Source organism: Bos indicus x Bos taurus, chromosome 18 (assembly GCF_003369695.1).
Source record: "Bos indicus x Bos taurus breed Angus x Brahman F1 hybrid chromosome 18, Bos_hybrid_MaternalHap_v2.0, whole genome shotgun sequence".
NCBI classification, from domain to species: Eukaryota; Metazoa; Chordata; class Mammalia; order Artiodactyla; family Bovidae; genus Bos; species Bos indicus x Bos taurus.
Genome location: NC_040093.1, coordinates 6,471,162 through 6,492,708, shown reverse-complemented (window position 1 = coordinate 6,492,708; position 21,547 = coordinate 6,471,162). Strand labels below are relative to the sequence as shown.

Here is a 21,547-nt window from a genome sequence, read left to right as displayed (position 1 = left end):
TGGTCGCCAACCGATTCCCATTGCTGATTGGATCAGTTCCTCGCTGATGGCCTTTACAATGGATGACTGCCACTTGGGAAGGCTTCCAAACTACTTCTAACAGCTGAAGGATTTCTTTTTTTTTAAATCTCCTTTCCTCCCGCTGTCAATAGTCCCCTTTCTTTATAAATGGCTCCATGTACATGTAAAGTAGCAAAGGCATACCTTGCCTCAGTATAGAAGTTGACTCCTTTCCCTTCGGCGTGCCATAGTGCCTGGGAGAGTGCCCATAGCTCAGCCCGCAGCGGTGACCACCCTTGTGGAAAGGCCTCGGCCTTCACTACCTCGTCAGTTGTTGTTATGGCAGAGCCTGCTTTGTGCTGCCCGTCTTGGATGAAACTGCTTCCGTCAGTGAACTGTTCCAGTTCTGGGTTCTGGAGGGGTGTCCGTCAGGTCCGGCCTGCTCGAGTAAATTTCATCTATGAGCTCCTCACAGTTATGATTGAGAATCCCCGCTTCTGTAGGTAAAAAGGTGACGGGGTTCAGTGTCCGCACAGTCTCGAGTTGGACCTGTGGGTTTTTGCAAAGCATTTCTTCATAGTGAGTCATCCTGGAGTTGGTCAGCCACTTATGCCCCTGGCTATTCATCAGGGCAGTAACAGCATGAGGAACCTTTACATTTATATTTTGTCCTAGAGTAAGCTTATCTGCTTCTCTGATCAAAACCACAGTGACAGCTAATGCCCAGAGGCATAGCGGCCATCCTGCAGCCACTGGATCCAGTGGTTTGGACAGGTATGTGACTGGGCATTGCCATGGCCCAACTGTTTGTGTGAGGACCCCCCAGTGCAGTGTGACTTTTTCATGTACAAAGAGGGTAAAGTCCTGTGTCACATCCGGTAGCCCTAATGCTGGAGCACTGGTCAAGACTCTCTTTATCTTCTTAAAGGCCTTTTCCTGTTCAGGTCCCCACTCCAGGGGGTCCATATCAGACCCTGCTGTGGCTTTAAACAAAGGCTTGGCAATTTCAGAGAAACCCAGTATCCAGACCTGGCAGAATCCAGCAGTCCCAAGGAACTCACTGATTTCTTTCTTGGTGTTTGGCCGAGCTATTGAACAGATGGCTTGCTTCCTCTCATGTCCGAGGGCCCGATGCCCTTTTCCCATGATACCTTGTACCCTGTGGTGGAGAGTAGAGCCAGGGGGCCTTTGGTGCCTCCAGCAGTTCCCTGGGTGGGACTGGCTAGCAACGGCTCATCGACATACTGGAGTGGGGTGCAGTTGAAAGTTTTTCCGAGAAATGCAGCAAGGTCCACAGCCAGAGCTTCACCAAATAGGGTAGGTGAGTTTTTGAAGCCTTGTGGCAGTCGGGTCCAAGTCAGCTGTGTCTTTCTCCCAGTGTGTGGATCTTCCCATTCAAAGGCAAACAAGGGCTGATTGGTTGGTTGGTCGGAGCCAGAAGAATGCATCCTTGAGATCCAGGCAGGGGAACCAGCTTGTCTGAGCCTGTAAGAGACTCAGGAGAGTGTATCGATTTGGTGATGACTGCATTGTTGACAGCGCAAAGGTCAACAGTGGGGGTGGGGGTGGGGGTGGGGGTGGGGGTGGGGGGCGGTAGTCGTTCTCTCCAGACTTTTTGACTGGTAAGAGCAGAGTGTTCCAGGGAGACTGACATTCGATTAGGATCTTGGCATCTCATAGGCGCTGGATGTGGTGCTGAATTCCCAGGCGTGCCTCCCGTGGTACTGGATATTGTTTCTAACAGGAGTGGCTCCTGGCCTCAGGTCCACTACAATGTGCATATACTTTCTGGCCAAACCTGAGCCCCTGCTGCCCAGACATCACGGAATTCTTTTAGCAGTCGGGGGATTTATTTGTTCCCTCCCTGAGCAATAGAGATGCCATTCATCTTCCCTGGGCATGGTCACAGCCATCATCAGAGCCGACTGTCTCCCCAAGGTCAGGCTTGCAGGCTTTCTGGAGGCAAAGGTGATTTCTGCCCTCAGTTTTGTCAGTAAGTCTCTACCCAGCAGGGGAATGGGGCATTCCGGGAAGTAGAGAAATTCATGAGTCACCAGATGGCCCCCTACCTGACACGAACAGGCCCTGCAAAATGAGCAGGCTGCTATGTTCCCTGTGGTCCCAACAATAGTTGCTGTTTGGCCTGTGAGGGGAACCACAGGTGTGATTACCACAGTGTTCAGCTCTGGTATCCACCATAAAAGTCATTGATTGGCCCCCTAATTGCATTGTGACCGTGGGCTCCCGGGGGCCCAGGATAAGAGAGCCCGGTCTTCCCTGGTCTGATTCTGCTTCAGCCAGGCCGAAAAGGTTTTGGACAGTTGGCTCAGGCTGGTACCTCTCTGTGCTGGGTCGACTGAACTTCTTCGACCCTTTAGATGTCCCTCTGCTATGGGGGCACTCATTCCTCCAGTGTCTGGTCTCTTTGCAATAGGCACACTGGTCGTGGCATAGAGGTAGTCTCTTCTTAGTTTCCCCTTTCCATGAGGAAACTGTCTGTTTCACTTGATCTGAGCTCCTCAGTGCCACTGCTAGCAGGGCTGCTTTCTGTTTCATTCTTTTATCTGCTTCTTGTTGGGCTTCACAGTCTGGATTCACAAAGACTTTATTTGTTACCTCCAGGAGCTGTATGGCATTCATACCAGCCAAACTCTTCCAGTTTTTGGAGCTTTCGTTGGATGTCTGCACAGGATTGAGCCACAAAGCCAGGGTCAATCATTCATTGATTCTCAGCTGTCTCAGCGTCGAACGGGGTCTATGTCTGGAACACTTCACACAGTCTTTCACAGAAATCTGTGGGGGTCTCATCCACTTTTAGGATTATCGTTGTAATTTTGGACATATTGGTGGGCTTTTTGACTCCCGCTTGAAGTCCATGTAGAAGGGCATCACAGTAGCAACCCAGGGTTTCTTGTCCTTCTCTGGTATTGAAATCCCAATAAAGCCTCATCTCTGGCATCACTTCTTATGCCCATCCTTCTACATCTAAGCCCTCTGCGGGGGCTTGTCTTTGGAGCCATTTTCGGGCTTCTGTCAAAATGCACCACCTTTCCTCAGTGGTGGAGAGACATAAGGAGCTGATAACAGTCGTCCTATGTAGACTGATTAGTGTGGAAAATGGACTCCAGGAGGTCAATCATAGCCTGTGGTTTATCAGAGTACACTGGGTTATGGTGTTTCCAGTTTAGGAGATCAGTAGTGCTGAAGGGCTGGTAATAGAAGATGGAGCGGCCAGGCTGGACTAAGCCATCCTTGTTCACTTGTTGAGGACATTGAGTTTCTCGCAGCAGCATCTGACGGGCCGTGGCCAGCTGGTTAGATTGTTCGGCTGAGCAGAGCTGCTTCCCTGCTGGCTCGGGGCTGGAGTCTTGCTCATGAGGTGATGCAGGGGGACACGGAGGGAGGTGGACTGTCTGGCAATGGGCCCGGCACTAGCTGTGCCAGGGCTTGTGGAGTCAGGGGAATGCATGGTGGGGGCAGTAGTGGGTGTTCCACTGGATCTCCCTGGAATATAGGGTTTTTTGCTGCTTCTTTTTTCTGAGTGGTTGGGCCACAAATATCCTACTCTATTCCTGTACGTTTGTGCAAAATCTTGCCCATGGGGCCAGGGTCTGTGCTATTAGAAGCCAGGAGTCTGTGTATGGAAACTGATCTGGATGTCCTGGAGTCCCAGTGACTACCTGGTGCACTGCTTAGACAGTGGGCAGGTCGAGAGTGTTCTCTGGCAGCCATCCAATGTCAAAGGATGGTCAATCAAGCTCACATGTTATTGAGCTTCCTGAGGGTCATCTTGACTCCGTAATCTCCTAAGAAGCCCTTCTTAAAATTCTTTATCATGCAACCTAAAACAGTTGGCTTATAGGAACTTCCATCCATGTTGACAAATCTAATCTACCTGGCAGTGTTTTGAGGAAAATCTAATCTCTTAGATGTTGGCTCAAGGAGTCAGTCGACAGAATAACCGGTAACCAATAATTTTTTCCTCCCTGTGTATCCCACCCTGAGTCGGTGGCACAGAGACAAACAAGGGTGGGTGCCCCCTCAAAAGAGACCATTCGGATGCCCATTTGGCTGCGTCCCCAGGGGGAACTTAGGTGCCTCTTAGCATTGGCGGATCAGTATAAACCCCTGATCTGGATGTGTCTCGCAGGCTGACACACTCTTGAGCCATATGAGGTCGCCATGAAACTGCAAGCTAGGGCCCACTTGGACTCCACAGCCATGAAGTCCATGAAGCCACACAATCGAGCCTGAAGTACCAGCAAATCAGGTCGCACAGTCGTTCACCTTCATTTTTTGTCCACCTGGCCGCTCTCCTGAGGGAGACTTAAGACGCCTCTTATCACTGGCAGGTCGGTATAAATCCCTGACCTAGACCAGCCTCACAGGGAGGGATCAAATCCCCCAGAGACTGGCACCACCTTTCAGCCTTTTGAGGTCGTCATGGAACCACAGGTTTTGGACCCTCTCAGACTCCATACTCTGAGGACAGTGGAACTCACTTTTACTTCCTTCAGTCAGCAATCATGCATACACAATCACTCAGTTTATCACAATATGTCCCTTTTCCCAAGTCCCCAGGTCTCCCTATCTGATGCTCCCTTCCCAAGGATGTGACCAGTCTCCTCTTCTACCCATTGGGGTAGGACCTCCTAACTGGGGACCGGCCCTGAGGCCTTACCTTACCCTGTGGCCATTCCTGGTGAGTCTGGTTGGGGTTTGGCCATCTGGAGAGTCGGAATGCCCATCTGAAAGAGAACCTGGAATACTATCGGGTGGTGCACCTCCTCATTTGACTCGGGGCTCCTCTACTCTGACTCAACCAAGCCACCAGTCCAGCAACTCATGGGGCCAATGTGGGTGGAATCTAGCTAGGGCCTCCAGAAATGCTGCACAAACCAGTACTCGAGAAACCAAGCACCACACTTTGGGGTTGGAGAACTCAGGTTTATTTTGCTGCTGTGCCCACTCTAAGCTCTGAGCCCCGAACAAAGAGGTTAGTTTTTCTACATGGACAGGCATGATTAAGCTGGTTTGCAGGGGCTAGGGTGATTGCAAAGAGCAGGACAAGGGTGAATGGGATAAGCTCCAGTTACTAGTATTGTGAGTCCCCACTTTCTGAGACCTACGTGATTTAGACTTTGCAAGAAGCAAGCTGAATTACAGAGGCAGAAGGAGAAGGAGGTAAAATTTTAACTTTTCCCTCTTCAGTTTCTCTCCTGTATGAACTGCCCAATGGTCAGTTAAGGCTGAACATGAAATAGAAGCTTTGCCACATTCATTTCATTTGTATGCTTTCTATACAGTATGAATACTCTGATGAATTATAAGGCCTGAACTCTAAAGTCTTTGCCACACTCATTACATTTGCACTATTTCTCACAGTTATTCCATATGTAATGTTTTTCTCTACTATGAATTATCTGATGCTTCCTATGATGGTCATTTCAAGCACCAGCCATACATCACATTTCTATGCTTTCTCTCCTGGATGAACTGCCTGATGGTGAGTTAAGGCTGGCTGTGCACTAAAACCTTTGTCACAATTCTAACATTTGTAAGGTTCTGATATCATGAATAGTGTGGGATTTGTGATCTCTGAAGATTTAGCTTTGGGACCAGGGACCAGGCTTGATCAATCAAGAGCTTTTGTGTAGCAGAGTTTTATTAAAGTGAAAAAGGGACAGAGAAAGCTTCTGATATAGACATCAGAAGGGGGATGGAAAGTGCCCCCCTGCTAGTTTTAGCAAGCTGTTTTATGTCGGTTAGAAAGTTATTCATCAGATAAGAGAGATACCTCAAGGCTGAGGGAGTTTCAGTAGGCCCCTCTCCCACAATATGCATTTTTGAGATAGGATGGCAAGAGGTGTGTCATCCCCTAGCCATAAAACTGATATGAATACTGTTTTGTTGAGCTATCATCAGCCCATGGTTTGATGATAGTCTTAGGAGGAATCATTTTGAAGAAAGGCCAATTCCAAAGCAAATATATAGTTTAATTAACATAGCTTAAGAAAAACATTTCTGTAAGAAAAATGCTTGAGGTTTAGCTAGAGGTTAGAGAAAAGTTAAGTTCAGGTGGAACCAGGTGTCATCATAGCAACACAGAATTTTAAGAGACACTTGCAGCCTATTTCCTCTGTTTGGAAACCCCTGTCCTTCCTGCATGTTACCCTCTCAGTTTCTCTCCAGAATGAATTCTTCGATGAACTGCAAAGGATGCAGTTTGTCTAAAGGCCTTTCCACACACAACACACTTATATGGTTTCTCTCCAGTATGAATTCTTCGATGAACTGCAAGGCTTGCATTGAAACTAAAGGCCTTGCCACATACATCACATTTATATGGTTTCTGTCCAGAATGAATTTTCCGATGATATGTAAGGGCTTCCATTTACCTTAAAGGCCTTACTACATACATCACATTTATATGGTTTCTCTCCAGTACGAATATTCCGATGAGATGTAAGGCTTCCATTTACACTAAAGGCCTTGCCACATACATCACATTTATATGGTTTCTCTCCAGTATGAACCCTCTGATGAATTGCAAGATGTGTGCTTCGAGTATAGCCACGGCCACATACTTCACATTTATATGGTTTCTCTCCAGTATGAAGGATCTGATGAACTGCACGGCTTTCTTTGCGAGTAAAGGCCATTCCACACACATCACATTTATATGGTTTCTCTCCAGTATGAACCCTGTGATGAATTGCAAGATGTGTGCTTCGAGTATAGCCACGGCCACATACTTCACATTTATATGGTTTCTCTCCAGTACGAGTTCTCTGATGAACTGCAAAGTTACCCTGGAACTGAATATTTTACCACATAAATTACATTTACATGCTTTCTCACCTGTATGAACTGCCTGATGTATATTTAAGGATGACAGTGTAAAAAAACGTTTGTCACAGCTATTACATTTGTAAGGTTTCTCTTCAGTATGAATTCTCCGATGAGTTCCAAGATGTCTCTTTCCAGTAAAGCCACCGCCACATACATCACATTTATAAGAATTCTCTCCAGTATGAATTCTCTGATGAATTTCAAGTTTTGACTTTCGAGTATAGCCACGGCCACATACATCACATTTATATGGTTTCTCTCCAGTATGAAGGGTCTGATGAAGTGCATGGCTTTTTTTGTAAGTAAAGGCCTTTCCACACACATCACATTTATATGGTTTCTCACCAGTATGAAGGATCTGATGAAATGCACAGCTTTCTCTGCGAGTAAAGGCCTTTCCACACACATCACATGTATATGGCTTCACTCCAGTATGATTTCTCTGATGAACTGCAAGGCTCACATTATCATTAAGGGCCTTGCCACACACATCACCTTTATATGGTTTCCTTCCTGTATGGATTCTTTGATGTCTAGTGAGTTCTGAGTCCTGAAGAAACATTATATCACACTCATTACATTTGTAAGATTTTTTCTTGTGTGATTCCTGGTCTGGTGCCAGTTCCGAGGAATGCATAACAGCACTCTCATGTTTATGAGAAATGCCTTTATGGACACGACACATTCTCTGAGGTGGCAAACCTGAGGCACTACTGTTGATATTCATCACAACTTGACTACATTCAAAAAGTGTCCCTTCAGACTGAAGCATCTGCAATTCATCATGAAAGCTTGATATGTGCATTTTAATAGGCTTATCTCCTACATCATTTCTACTCTGATGATCTCTTCCACCAGTGAGGTTTCTGTTATGGGATATAGACATTCCTTTGTCATTTCTTTCAGCAGCTGTCCAGAGACTCTCAAAACCATGCACAGTTTCCTGTTCTTCCTGAGGAAAAAATCTTTTGTTTCATAGGTTTCAGCTCTTCCAAACATCACTCTTTGCAAAATTTCTCCTTTCCCACTGTTTCCTTTTGCTTGTAATTTCTTGGTCATATGTATACGAGACAAACCTACAAGATATAAAGAACCATAGGTATCCTATTAATTACAATTCATAAATAAATTCTTTTATGTTGAGCACATGATATTATACCAAAAGTCATACCCATCCTGAACAGAATTATTAATCTTCCCAATTATTAACTTAAAAATATAAGGAACACTAAAGGAATAGAATTCTTTAAAAAAAAACAAAAACAAAAACAGCAATCACATAGAATTCAAATTAATTTTAGGGTAGCCAAGTTTCAAAGACAGAATCAGGAAAACATTCATTTTATGCAAACTCATGTCAGGCCTCAAAGAAAAAGGTATTTTCCCACCATGACCTCAAAGCTCATTCTACTTGGTAGTAAATACACTTCTGTCTCATAACTGAGGAGAAAAAACAGTAAAAATCCATGGACAGGGAGACTGGAGGGCTACAGTCCATGAGATCACAAAGAGTCAGACAGGACTGAGTAAGCAAGGATCAAAGAGGAAATACAGTGTAATGGTAAATAATCCAAAAGAAATATTCTAATGAATATTGTAAAACATAAATGGCAGTTGACAACATAAAATAAAGAATTTGTTAAAAAAGTCTCCCTGCCCCCCTACATCATGGGGCTTATGAGATCTTAGTTCCCTGACCATGGATTAAAACCAAAATCATTGCAGTGAAAGTGCTGAATCCTATCCACTGGAATGTCAGGTAATTCCCAATTAAAAAAAAAAAAAAAAGAAAGAAAGAACACTTTTCTAAATACCTCCTATAAATCTATCAGTAGATACACATACAGGCATTTTATAACTAGAAGCGTTTCATGTAAGTTATACTGTGTAAAACATAAAGACCGTCATCTTTAAATAACAAAGAATTAATAAATGAAACATTATCTGCTTAAATAATGGCCATTCAATATTGCAATTGCTGTTCTATACAGTAACTTTAATTTACTCAGTTCATTGGCTCCAAGATACATGTAAAGGAACAAGTTTTGGGGCCTCCCTGTGGCTCAGAGGTGAATAATCTGCCTGCTGATGCAGGGCACACACCTAATCCAGGAAGTTCCCACATGCCTCGGAGCAACTAAGCCCGTGGGCCCCAACTGAAGATCCTGTACTCTCAAGTTCAGGATTCACAACTACTGAGCACACGCACAGAGCCCACATACCACAAAAAGAGAAAGCACTGACATGAGGGGCCCACGTGTGCAACTAGAGAGTAGCCCTTATAACTTATGCCGAAGCTGAAATTCCAATACTTTGGCCACCTGATGCAAACAACCGACTCATTGGAAAAGACCCTGACGTTGGGAAAGATTGAAGGTAGGAGGAGAAGGGGATGACAGAGGCTCAGCTGGTAAAGAATCCTCCTGCAATTTGGAAGTCTGGGTTCGATTCCTGGGTTGGGAAGATCCCATAGAGAAGGGAAAGGTGACTCATTCCAGTATTCTGGCCTGGAGAATTCCATGGACTCTATAGTCCATGGGGTCGCAAGGAGTCCAACACGACTGAGTGACTTTCACTTTCATTTTATGTACCTCATGGTAGGAGAGAGAAGGATTTAGCCTCTCATCCAGCAAAGCAGATTCTTATCTTTTCTCAACGAGTGAGAATCACAAACATTCAGTAACTTCTAAGGGTACAGCCCTCTTTAATTTAAGGTTCCAATTCTCACACCATCCAGTGAGGACGTCCCATGTATTAGATAACTAGTAGAAAGGCAAATCTTTGCATTAGGGAATAAAAACTTCATCAACCTTAACCTCTTTCTTCTTACAGAGTGGCATTTTGTCTCACAAATACTGCTCACAGGGCCAATCAAAGTTTTGCAGAAGTTGTCACTTTCGTCTCAGGTTCAAAGATTTGTTAACAAAATAAGCCATTCATTCTGTAGAAATAAATAACACAAATTCTTATTATAGAATTATCTAGCTAACTTTCAATATGCTAACAATAAAAGCAAAGAGAAGTAGAAACAGCAAGATACAACACCAAATTGGGTTCTGACCAACATCCAGACTCAAACAGCAGTGGGAAGTCCTGCGGTACAGCGCAACTAGAGACCAAGTGAAGAAAAGATCCCAGGCAGCCTGTTACAGCCGTGGGTGAGACTTCAAAGATTGCAGTTTTGGGTTCCCATTTATAATCCCAGGACACTAACTGATATCATCAGGAACCTGTGAGCAAATAGCAGCTCTGGTTGCATGTTAATGCTATTTGTTTGTCTTACAAAACTTACAATATTGCTAAGCCTGCAGCTAAGTAGGCCAGGGCCCCCCAAGGGCTCGACAATCTCAATATTCGTCCCCTGTCTTATCTCTGGTGCTGCAAGCCTTGCACTCACAGCAGGCAGTCAGGGCACTCACAGTCAGGGCAATGTCCAGCCAAACTAGAAGCAAGCTCAGAGGCCTGCTTTAGAGAGGACCTAGACCCTGTGCCTCCTGCATTGCTAGGTGTAGAATCCCACCTCTTTCGTCAGCCAAGAAGTGATGGACATTACAGATGGACAGAAAAATATTCACAAATTAATTTACTATCAGTGTCCTTCTGAATGCACAGGAAACAGTATAATATAAAGTATAATATGCAGATACCTGGGCTTCCCTGAGGCTCAAAGGTAAAGTGTCCACCTGCCATGCAGGAGATGTGGGTTCTATCCCCATGTGGGGAAGATTCCCTGGAAGAGGGCATGGCAACTCACTCCAGCATTCTTGCTGGGAGAATCTCATGGACATAGGATCCTGGAGGGCTACAGTCCACTGGGTTGCAAAGAGTCAGGCACGACTGTACCAACTGAGCACACAGGCATCCATGTATCTAGTTCCTTTCCAGGAACTACTGAACCAAGAACACAGGAGTAGAAAATAGGGAATTGGATATTTCAAAGATCGAAATCAGCTTTATAAATACTCAAGCTGTGGAAGACTGTGTATCATACAGTGGGTAGATTACCTGAAGAAAGGACAAGCTTAAATTCCTGATGCCAATCAGGAAATTTTTTGAAGTCTGAATCAACAAGGCTACGAACTCAGTCAAGCAAAACAGGGGCTCCCAAGAGACACAGAGGGAAAATGCAGAGATACCCCAAACCAGATTCCAACTTCACAGGGAAGTGATCCTCACCCACAGACAGCAGGTTCCTGTAGGTCTCCACCATCATGTCCCAGTACAAGGCCCTCTGAGCAGGGTCCAGGCATTCCCACTCTTCTGGAGTGAACTTGATGTCTACATCCTTGATGGTCAACTGTGTCTGAAATGAAAGCACATTTCACTAACAGGCGCTGAGGAGGATTCTTATTTTCACATGAAATGAGAAAAGGTGAGAGGGATAAGGATCAATTCAGGTAATGTAATATTATGACAGATCCATTAAAAGCTATTTGGAACAAACTGTCGGTCTCTAATTTCCTGTTGTTGCATAAGAGTATGACATCTTCCAATCAATATGAATTTGTCACTTGTGTGGACAATACATGAAGAATATACAAATAAAATTCAATCAGTGAGTTGTCTAGGCAGAATTGTTACACTCTACACACTAAGTGATATTCACTATCTAGATGAGTTATAACAAGACTGGTGTCTTCAGAGACGACAAAGTCCACAGTGGCTTTAAAAGAACACACACTGTGATGATTATGACATCATTACACTGATGACAGGTGTTTCAACACTTTCTACACACTAAGCATTACTCTAAAGACTTTACACGGACGAACTTATCAACATGACAGCACATTAGAGAAAGATCCGTGTCCATCTTACTGGGGAGAAAACTTTGTCATTCTAAGGAATTGCTCAGATCAAACAGTTAAGAAATGAGGCAACAGCACCTGAGGTCAGGTGGTTGGGAGAGACAACTGAATCTAAGGAACCAATGAGTCAAGTACTAGAGCAGGAAAGTGCATCCACAGAGAGTTTTCTGAGAATACCTGAAACAAGTTCAAGAAAGCTGAACAGCAATGAAGGTGTAGAATCCTAGATCTTTTGTCAGCCAAGAAATGATGGACATTGTATACAGAGAGAAAAATATTCACAAATTAATTTACTATATGCCTTCTTCTGAATGCCAGGGAAGAGTATAATATACAGTATAATATGTAGGTATCTGGGCTTCCCCAGAGGCTCAGCAGTAAAGAATCTGCCTGCAATGGAAGTGACATGCGGCTGATATCTGCATGGGGAAGATCCCCCTGGAGGAGGGCATTGCAATCCACTCCTGTATTCTTGCCTGGAGAATTTCAGGGGCAGAGGAGCCTGAAGGGCTATGGTCTACTGGGTCGCAAAGAGGCAGACACGACTATCAGATAAATGGTTACTGTATAGGGTCACCCCCTCTCCCCACCAACCCACACAATGTCAATAATCTTACCACTATTTCCATCAGTCATGTGCTGAGGCAGAAAAAACTTAAGGCCGTGGAAAACACTTAAGATACAATTTCAACCGCTACAAAGCATAAAACGTACTTATGAGATGATGTTCTGTAATAAAACCATGCAATTACAGATCCATGCACTCACACATGCACACATAAACACACAACTGGTTGAAACAAGGAAGAGTTGTCTTTACTTTTTTCTTTCAATCAAAATTTACTGAGCGTCAACTCTGGGCCCCAAAGTGGGAATATAGCAGTGAACATGATGGAGCTTACCATCTAGCAGCCAGCCGGCCAATTACATCCATAATTTTAACATCACTATCGTTATATGTGCTCTGAAACAGGCCTGGTGCTGAGAGAAGATTTAACAGAAAGTCTTGACCTACATCAATAAATCAGACAAGGTATCCGTGAGGGAGAAACACTTGGATTGGCAAGGTGGGAAGTGGAAGACTGATGCAACCAGGGAGTACAGCCTGAGTGCTGGCTCTGAGGCAGGAAGGTATTCAGTGAACAGAAAGCCAGTCAGTCTGACTGGGACACAGCAAAAAGAGCGGTGATGCCAGGTAGAGGCTGCTTTCTACAAGGTCTTTGGATTTAGGACTTTATTCCAAGAGTACCTGGAAGTCACTGAAGAACCTGCAGGAGGTAAATCAGAGGTTTAGATTTGTTTTTCAGAGCTCACTCTCCAGTGTGTGGAGGTTTTTGTTGTTTAGATACTCAGTCATGTCAGACTCTTTGCGACCTCATGGTAGCCTGCTATGCTCCTCTGTTCATGGGATTTTCAGGCAAGAATACTGGAGTGGGTGGCCGTTCCCTTCTCCAGAAAGATGCCTTTTGACACATTCTGGGATGATACTCCTGTCTTCTTTTATTCATGTGTATTTCAGCATCTTTGGGACATTAAAAAGGAATCAATTAAACTTCAGTAATTTGTCAGCATTCTCTGTCTTTTTTAAAGCTTACTTATTTTGGTTTTGCTGGGTCTTTGTTGCTGTGAGCACACTTTCTGTACTTATGGCTGCAATGCCCGGACTTCTCATTGCAGTGGCTTCTCTTGTTTTTGAGCACATGCTCTAGAGTGTGCAGGCTTCAGGAGTTATGGCTCCCGGGCTCTAGAGCACAGGCTCAGCAGTTGTGGCGCATGGGGTTAGTTGCTCTGAGGCATCTTCCTGGCCCTGGGGTGGAATCCATGCACCCTACACTGGCAGGCACATTCTTAGTCACTGTACCACCAGGGAAGTCCTCGACATTATCTTATGCTAGCTCAAAAAAAAAAAAAAAAAAATACAAGCAGAAAATAATATACAGATTTAAAAAATAATATGAGTGGCCCCTGATCCGATAAGATCCCACATGCTGAGGGGCAACTAAGCCCATGAGCCTCAATTTCTGAGCAAGAGCTGTAGAGCCCAGCTGGTGAAATTACTGAAGCCAGCACGCTCTACAGTCTGTGTTGCAAGATAAGAAAAGCCACCGTAATGAGAAACTCATACACTACAACTAAAGAGTGGCCACCACACACCAGAACTAGATAAAAGCCACTGCTGCAATGAAGATCAGTACAGCCGATATATATTTTTTAAATATATTAAAAAAAATAGTAATATGGTTTTATCCTTAACGTAAGGGATGTAGTTATTAACAAAATCCAATGTTTATCTTTTTACTCCATGACCAAATATTGCGTGAAGACTGGGAAAGTTGGGGGAATTCCCTGTCAGTTCACTGGTTAAGATCCCACACTTCCACCACTGGGTTTCGGGTTTAATGCCTCCTCAGGGAACTAAGACCCTGCATCATATGGCCAAAAAAGAAGAAAAAAAAATTAGCAAACTATATTTCATAGTTTAAAGTAGACGCTGTAATAAAACACTCTCTACATCTGAGGTTTGTTTCTGAACTTTCCATTCCATTTCCAAACACTTCAGATTTTCAAGGAGGTCCTCATTTAGTTTTAAATGTCCTATAAAAATTCAGATCTGATTTCCCCTTGTTGGCCTCTTTTCCAGATTTTAGCAGGTACTGTGCATGTTAATACCTTACGTCTAGCGTGCAGCTTCCTTATCCTGGTTGACAGAAGGCAGACAAGGAATCGAGATGGACCCTAAGCAATTGCTGCTGCCCAACAGCACTGAAACTCCATCTCCAACCCGTGGGTGAGAAGCCCTGCCCAGGACAGCGCCCAGGGGAGCCTCCTCACAAGGGCCAGGTCACCGGGTCATGGGGAGACGAGATCTAAGTGGAGACGACAAAGCCTGAGGGAAAGGCCCCGGGTGAGTGTGCATGTATAGGACTCAAACAGGACACTTCAGAGTCAGACACGATTAGCGAGTCCAGGGAAGGGCATTTCAGGAAGGACAGACTGAGAATCCACTGAGAATACAACCTTACCTGAGAAAGAGCCATGCCTGACTCCTATTCTTTCCTCTTCCTCCTCTTCTGGGCTTCCTCAAGTAACAGGAGTCTTCATGGGGTATCAAGAAGGTGGAAAACATGCTATTTAATGTTTAGACCCAACCACACACACAGGGAAGCCCCCACCATGGGGAACAGACAGTCCTCTGTGCCCACTGTCTCAGGAGGTACTCAGGACAGCCAACTCCCGCACAGAGACCAACACGGGACTTTCCCACACTTTCCCTCGGATAACACTCGCCTCCTGGTGAGGCATCATGCACACAGCAGCACGGTCACCTCCGATGACCACATGATGCCCTTCAGGTCACACAACAGGCCCTGGTCCAGCCCCACTGAGAGCAGAGCGCCCTCCCCTCTCCCAGGGCGTGATCTGAGTCTCAGAAGTGGAGGCTAAGAGCCCTGGTGCTCAATGCAGGATCCAGATCGGAATCATCTGCGGCCTGTGCACATTCTTGGGGCGAGGCCCCACACGAGAACCTGAGGAGCATGTCTGATGGGGGAGGAGAGTATCTGATAGGGGAGAAGCATGTCTGATGGGGGAGAAACGACTAATGAAAGGGTTATGTGTACATATACCATACACCCTGTGACACGTGTACACCATGAAATATTTATAACAAACCACTAAGCAACACATCCATCACGTCCAAATCCCCATGTTCTATCTGTGGTGACAACACTGACGAGGTACTCTCCTGACAAATTCCCAGCATGCAGTAACAGAACAGGATTAACTATGGTCAGCGTGCTGCACACACCTCCCCAGGACGCACTCATTTCACAACTCAAAGTCTGTAGCTTTTGACCAACATCTTGCCATCTTCCCGACCTTCCAGCCCCAGATGACCACCATCCTACCCTCTGGTACTAGTGAGTTTCATTTTTTTTACATTCCATATAATGGAAGGACATATAATACCAGTCTTTCCCTGTCTATCTTAATTCACTTACCATAATATTCTCTACATTCATCCAAGTTATCCCAAGTGAGACAAATCTCCAAAATTGTTTACAAGAAAGTTGCTATTGAACGAACAAGTCTTTATCCCAAGCTACAAAAATAATTAAATGTAAAGAAAGCAGAAAGCCAAAAGTAAAACCATCACAAAGAACATGTTTAAAGTTCCTTGAAAAGGCATCATGTAGTAAGAGTCAGTCAGTTCTTGCCCCATTTCTTCTCTCACATAACCTCTACTCCTCACCAGGAATAGTGAAGGGGGTGACCCACACCTGAGAGAATCAAGTTACTGCCGCAGCCCGCACCTCAACAGGCTCTACACATGCATGCTCTTTTAATACAAATAATTACAAAATACACATGCCTCACAGACAGAAGTTTTGCAATTCTCATTCTTATCTGTATAATTTAAAGAAGCAAGACTTAATAATTCTTACCCAACTGATTGAGCACTCTTCTGGATCTAGTCCCCATCATCACCTGCACACTAGCTGTTTCCACTCCATTTGGTTGATCTGTTTCCCTACTTCTTTCTACGTCTCCCTTTCTCTGCTCTCCTGCTGTGCCCGTTCTCCTCTCTACTTCTTCCCTGCCTCCTATCCCCCCTCTCTCTGCCATATGTTCGCCTTCAAGTTACTTTCTATCCAACCTCCCTGGTGATCCTCGGTCTCCCTGTATTTCTGCCTTTCTTCCTCCATCTCTGCCCTCCCTTCCTTCCAACTCTCTGGCACTCCCAAGTGGCTATGCTTCCTTTCGGCTCGCTTTTTTTCTCAGCTCCTCCAATCTCTAGGAGTCCCCTTTCTCTCCCACCAGGATATTGTTGCTCTGTAAGCCAAGGTCCCAACTCTTGTATCCCCTTTGCGGGCTGTTTGTGAGAACTGCCTCTCCACTGTCGCCCTCTTTGGGACCCCTGATTTACAGACCCTCTCCCTTGAAGGCTATAGAAGGGGGCGGCAGGGGATGAGATGGTGAGATACCATCCCTGGACTCAACAGACAGGGATTTGAGAAAACTCTGGGAGATACAGGGGTCGCAAAGAGTAGGAATGAACAACCACACCTCCCTATGTTGCTCACCCTTAACTCTCCGGAGACCATGCTTTTCTCTGAAGTTCTCTCCTTTCCTCACCCGCTCCCTTCAAGGCTCATTCTCTTTCATGAAGCTGTCTCTTCCAAGTTCCTCACAATCCTCTTCACTGCCATCGCTTGTCCATGCTTTTCTCAATTTTCCATTTCTCTAGGAGTCGCTGTCTCTGCTTCTCCTGATCCCGCCTTCCGCCCACTATTTACAGGGTAGGAGACTGAATAAGAAAGGCCCTCCCGCAAGAGCCAAATTCCAGCGGGTGGTATTTGGGGCCGAAGAACCATGGGTGTCACGTGGCTGGCTCAGGTCACCTCCCCCGACCAGGGATCAGGGGAAAGGTCACTCTGAAGGGCAGAAGGACCGGCCTTAGGAGACGTGAGTATAGAGCGCTGGGAGAGAGGGTGTCTCAGGAGCGGCGCGGGCTCTCCAGAATCCCAGGACCCGGGAGAGAACGCGACCTCTCCCGGAGAGGGGCGGCCGGCGAGGCCTCCAGGGCCCGAGAAGGAGGGGCTGAAGAACGCGGAGCGAATAAACCACCTCGCCTAATGGAATTGTATGTGGTGCAGAAAGGGTAGAGGGGTCCGTGAGGTCAGTAAACGGTTTTAAGCCGGAAAAAGGTGCGAAACGCAGAGTTTCGTGTTTCAAAAGCAGGAACCGGCTTAAGTGCGGACTTTAAACCAAAAGCCAGGCGCCCCTTCCCCGCTTCCGGAGACGTCTGAATTTGCTGGGGGTGGTGGGGCGGGAGCGGCGATTTAGATTTAGATTTAGAGTCAGTAGCAACCCTCAGACCCGGATTACAAAGAAAAGGAGACTGCGAGAGGCAGGTTTGACGCCAAAGACAGAAACTCACGCTGCGCTGGGACCTCCACTCGCCGCTCTCCGCTTCCGCGTGGGTCACGGTGCGCGCACGCGCAGACAAATAGCTGAACGGCCTGCAGGCGGGGTCAGGCCGTCAGGGGGTCGTTGGTGAAGGGAAGCCGGACCAGCATAGGGCCTTTGAAAGGTGAGGCCGAACCTCGCTGCGCGGAGGGGCGGGGCGCCCCGGCGCGGCGGGAGGGGTGCGGCGTCGCGGCGCAGCGAGCGGAGGAAACAGTTTAATACTGGAATCACTGCTAAAGGTGACTGCAGCCAGGAAATAAAAAAAAACTGCTCCTTGGAAGGAGAGTTATGGTAGAACTAGATGGTGTATTAAAAAGCAAAGGAATCACGTTGCCAACAAAGGTCCCTATAAACAAACTATGGTTTTTCCAGTAGTCAGCTAGGGATGTGATTAAAAATGTGATGTGAGAGTTGGTCCATAAAGAAGGCTTGTTGCAGGAAAGGGGACCCCTTCCAGGGCCTGAAACTGGGCTCTTGTCTAACACTCGGAAATGAATTGTCCTAGGAGACACATGTGCTGACAAAGCAAGAGATTTTATTGGGAAAGGCCACCCGGGTGGAGAGCAGCAGGGTAAGGGAACCCAGAACTGCTCTGCCGCGTGGCTCGAAGTCTTGGGTTTTATGGTGATGGGATTAGTTTCCGGGTGGTCTTTGGCCAATCATTCTAATTCAGTCTTTCCTGGTGGCCCACGCATCACTCAGCCAAGATGGATGCTAGCGAGAGGGATTCTGGGAACTGGACGGACATGCAGTGTCTCCTTTAGACCTTTCCTGAACTCTTCCGGTTGGTGGTGGCTTATTAGTTCTGTATTAAGGCATTGGCACCCCACTCCAGTACTCTTGCCTGGAAAATCCCATGGATGGAGGAGTCTGGTAGGTTGCAGTCCATGGGGTCGCCAAAAGTCGGACACGACTGAGCGACTTCACTTTCACTTTTCACTTTCATGCACTGGAGAAGGAAATGGCAACCCACTCCAGTGTTCTTGCCTGGAGAATCCCAGGAACAGGGGAGCCTGGTGGGCTGCCAGATGTCTATGGGGTCGCACAGAGTTGGACGCGACTGAAGCGACTTAGCAGCAGCAGCAGCAGCATTCCTTATCAGGATCTCTTGTCATAAAACAACTCATGCAAATAGTTACTGTGGTGCCTGGCCAGGGTGGGCAGTTTCAGTGTGCTTCCCCTAACAGGCTGAGCATAGAAAAATCGATGCTTTTGGATTCTGGTGCTGGAGATCAGTTTTGAGAGTCCCTTGGAGAACAAGGAGATCAAACCAGTGAATCCGAAAGGAGACCAACCGTGAATATTCATTGGAAGGACTGATGCTGAAGCTGAGGCTCCAATACTTTGGCCACATGATGCAAATATCGGATTCACTGGAAAAGACCTCGAGGCTGGGAAAGATTGAAGGCAGGAGGAGAATGGAATGATAGAGGATGAGACGGTTAGATGGCATTACCAACTCAATGAGTCTGAACCAACTCCAGGAGATGGTGAAAGACAGGGAAGCCTGGCGTCCACAAGGTTGCAATGAGCCAGTCATGACTGAGCGACTAAAGAACAGCCACAACAACACATCACTGATAGGGCATAGACTGGGAATTTGTGGAGGGTATGTCTGGTTTTTTCCTAGGCAAACAGGGGGCCTAGTGGGGGTCTCAAATCAGTGATAATGGGGAAGGGTGGCTCTTGGCAGTAAGCCTTTTCCTGGAAGTGAAGTGGGAGAATTCTTTAATCTTTGCTTTTTTCCATAATTACAGGATCTGAAGTAAGCTTCAACTCTGTCATCATAAGTTATAATACCAAGAAAAGTCAAAGAAGATAAATACACATGTAATAGTTTAAAAATGGAACCTTAGGAATATTAACCCAATAATACTAAAAAAACAACAAAAGCCTGAGAACCTCGGTGTATGTACCTTAGAATGTCGGTGAGGGGCGCTGCGTGTTCCTTTGGGCTGTGTTGTGTCCAGTCCTGTCACATCGTAGAGACATCAGTACATGTTGAAAGATATTCCTCTGAATCAACAAGTCAGAGGTCTGGGTTGAACCAGAACCCAGAGGTTATACTGATGCCAAAATCTTGGCTCTCTCTGCGCAAATGCCAAACTGAAATACTTGAAATACAAAAACAGAGACAGAGTTATGGAGGACTAAGAGTGGCTTTCTATATGTGCGAAGCTAAAAGGGAACACTTTCGGCCCCCTCCTTGGTGAGTAGGGAGAGGTTATATTGTCCACTAGGGATATATGCTAAGGATCAAGGCAGTAACAGTCTTGTATTCTTGTTTCCTCCGCAAAGTTCTAAAAGGATGGGGTTGGTGACAAGATTAAGTTGTGTGCAGGGTCTTTCTTAGGTGGTCTGGTCTCCTAATCAGTGCAGTGGTAAAGAATCCACCTGCCAGTACAGGAGACTTGGGTTTGATTCCTGGGTCGGGAAGATCCCCTGGAGGAAGAAATGGCAACCCATTTTGTGTCCAATGGGTCACAAGAGAGTTGGACACAACTGACCCAGCGTGAGCATCCTTCTTTGATTAGCAACTGTTCTGCCCCTTGGAACTCACAGAAGGTCATGAAGGCTGCAGTCCTGCCTATAAGAAATGGGAACCAAAAAGGCCTCTGTGCCTGGGACCCCCACAGGGCCCTGCTCTGCAGCTTCAATACTAGGAAAAATATTTTCCATTTTGCTATTTCTCTGGTGATCACGGAAAAAAAAGTCTTTGCACAGCATCCTGGATATTATGTGTATGATTAGACGATAATGAACTATCATACTGATGTAACTAAATTATCCCCTCATCTCCTCTTTTACCACCTGTGCTCTGGTGAAGAAATAGCTGGTGAGAATAAGCCTTTCTTCATTAATAAAGTGAAAAAGCAGTCAGTTGTTTTCTGTGCCCTGAGAAAGAAAGCTGCATGTGAATTGTCAACGTTCCACATGCGTACAGTACACACGGATGTGGACAGATGTGGTGTGACCTTAAAACGGTTTGACCCAGACACCTGGGGGAAAGTCTTCACCAAATTCTAAGAGTAGGTGTACTGACGATTTAGCACATATGAAGTAGTAAACACAAACTGAACTGAATTATCCAAGAAATACTCAACATTGTTGGGAAAACAAAATTAAACACCAAAGTGAATGGGCCTGAAAATTATCATACTGAGAGGGTAACACACAGGAAGGTCAGGGGTCCCCAAAAGGAGGATATAGGCTGCAAGTGTCAACGTTTTTTATCTTTCTCTAAGAGGCAGGAGGAGGAAACAAACTACAACTGTCAGATATTTTTCCCTTCTCTATTCAAAATTTTAATTTTATACAGGAGGTTTCTCTTAAAATTCTGTGTTGCTATGATGACACCTGGTTCCACCTGAAGTTTTCTCAAACCTTGAGCTAACCAACTGTTTTTCTTACGGAAATGTTTTTATTAAGCTATGTTAATGAACTATGTATTTACCCTAGACTGTTTCTCCAAGTCGGTTTGCTAAAGAGACTCAGAACCGATAACGGCTCAACAAACCAGTATGTTTTACTCCTACAATTGTTCTCCTAATCATATGTTAATGAAACACTTTATTTGCTTGGAAACCTGCCTTTCTTCAAGATTCATGTCAATCGTTTTATGGCCCAGGACAACTCACCTTGTGCCAATGTTATCTCAAAATGCATGTTGTGGGTGAGGGGCCTGGTGCCAATCTCTGAGTTCTGAGACATTTCCTTTCTCCAATTAGCAGCCTGCTAGTAGCTATATAACATTCCGCTAAAGACTAGCAGGGGGGCACTCTTTCTGTCCCCTTCTGATGTCTATGTCAGAAACTTTGTCTCTTCTATACTTTAATAAAGCTTTATTACACAAAAGCTCTAAGTGATCAAACCTTATCATTGGCCCCGGATTGAATTCCTCTCCTCCAGATGCCAAG

At 45.6% G+C, this 21,547-nt stretch overlaps 1 protein-coding gene across 8 annotated transcripts; it reads right to left on the bottom strand.

Annotated features, from left to right (window-relative positions):
* Positions 1-4,926: 4,926 nt before the first annotated feature.
* On the bottom strand, positions 4,927-17,770 carry LOC113876106 (zinc finger protein 415-like). Of its 8 annotated transcripts, none has more exons than XM_027514950.1 (5): positions 17,602-17,770; positions 16,745-16,949; positions 14,684-14,756; positions 11,029-11,155; positions 4,927-7,928 (listed from the first exon to the last, which is right to left on the bottom strand). In XM_027514950.1, the coding sequence occupies exon 5, from the start codon at positions 7,736-7,738 to the stop codon at positions 6,479-6,481; it is 1,260 nt and encodes a 419-aa protein (XP_027370751.1). In that variant the 5' UTR covers positions 7,739-7,928; positions 11,029-11,155; positions 14,684-14,756; positions 16,745-16,949; positions 17,602-17,770; the 3' UTR covers positions 4,927-6,478. The 8 variants fall into 8 exon arrangements, with proteins under 8 accessions (XP_027370751.1, XP_027370753.1, XP_027370755.1 ...); XM_027514952.1 differs by lacking the exon at positions 17,602-17,770 and adding an exon at positions 9,663-9,793 and having other exon boundaries at positions 16,745-17,591; XM_027514954.1 differs by lacking the exon at positions 17,602-17,770 and adding an exon at positions 9,683-9,793 and having other exon boundaries at positions 16,745-17,591.
* Positions 17,771-21,547: the final 3,777 nt, after the last annotated feature.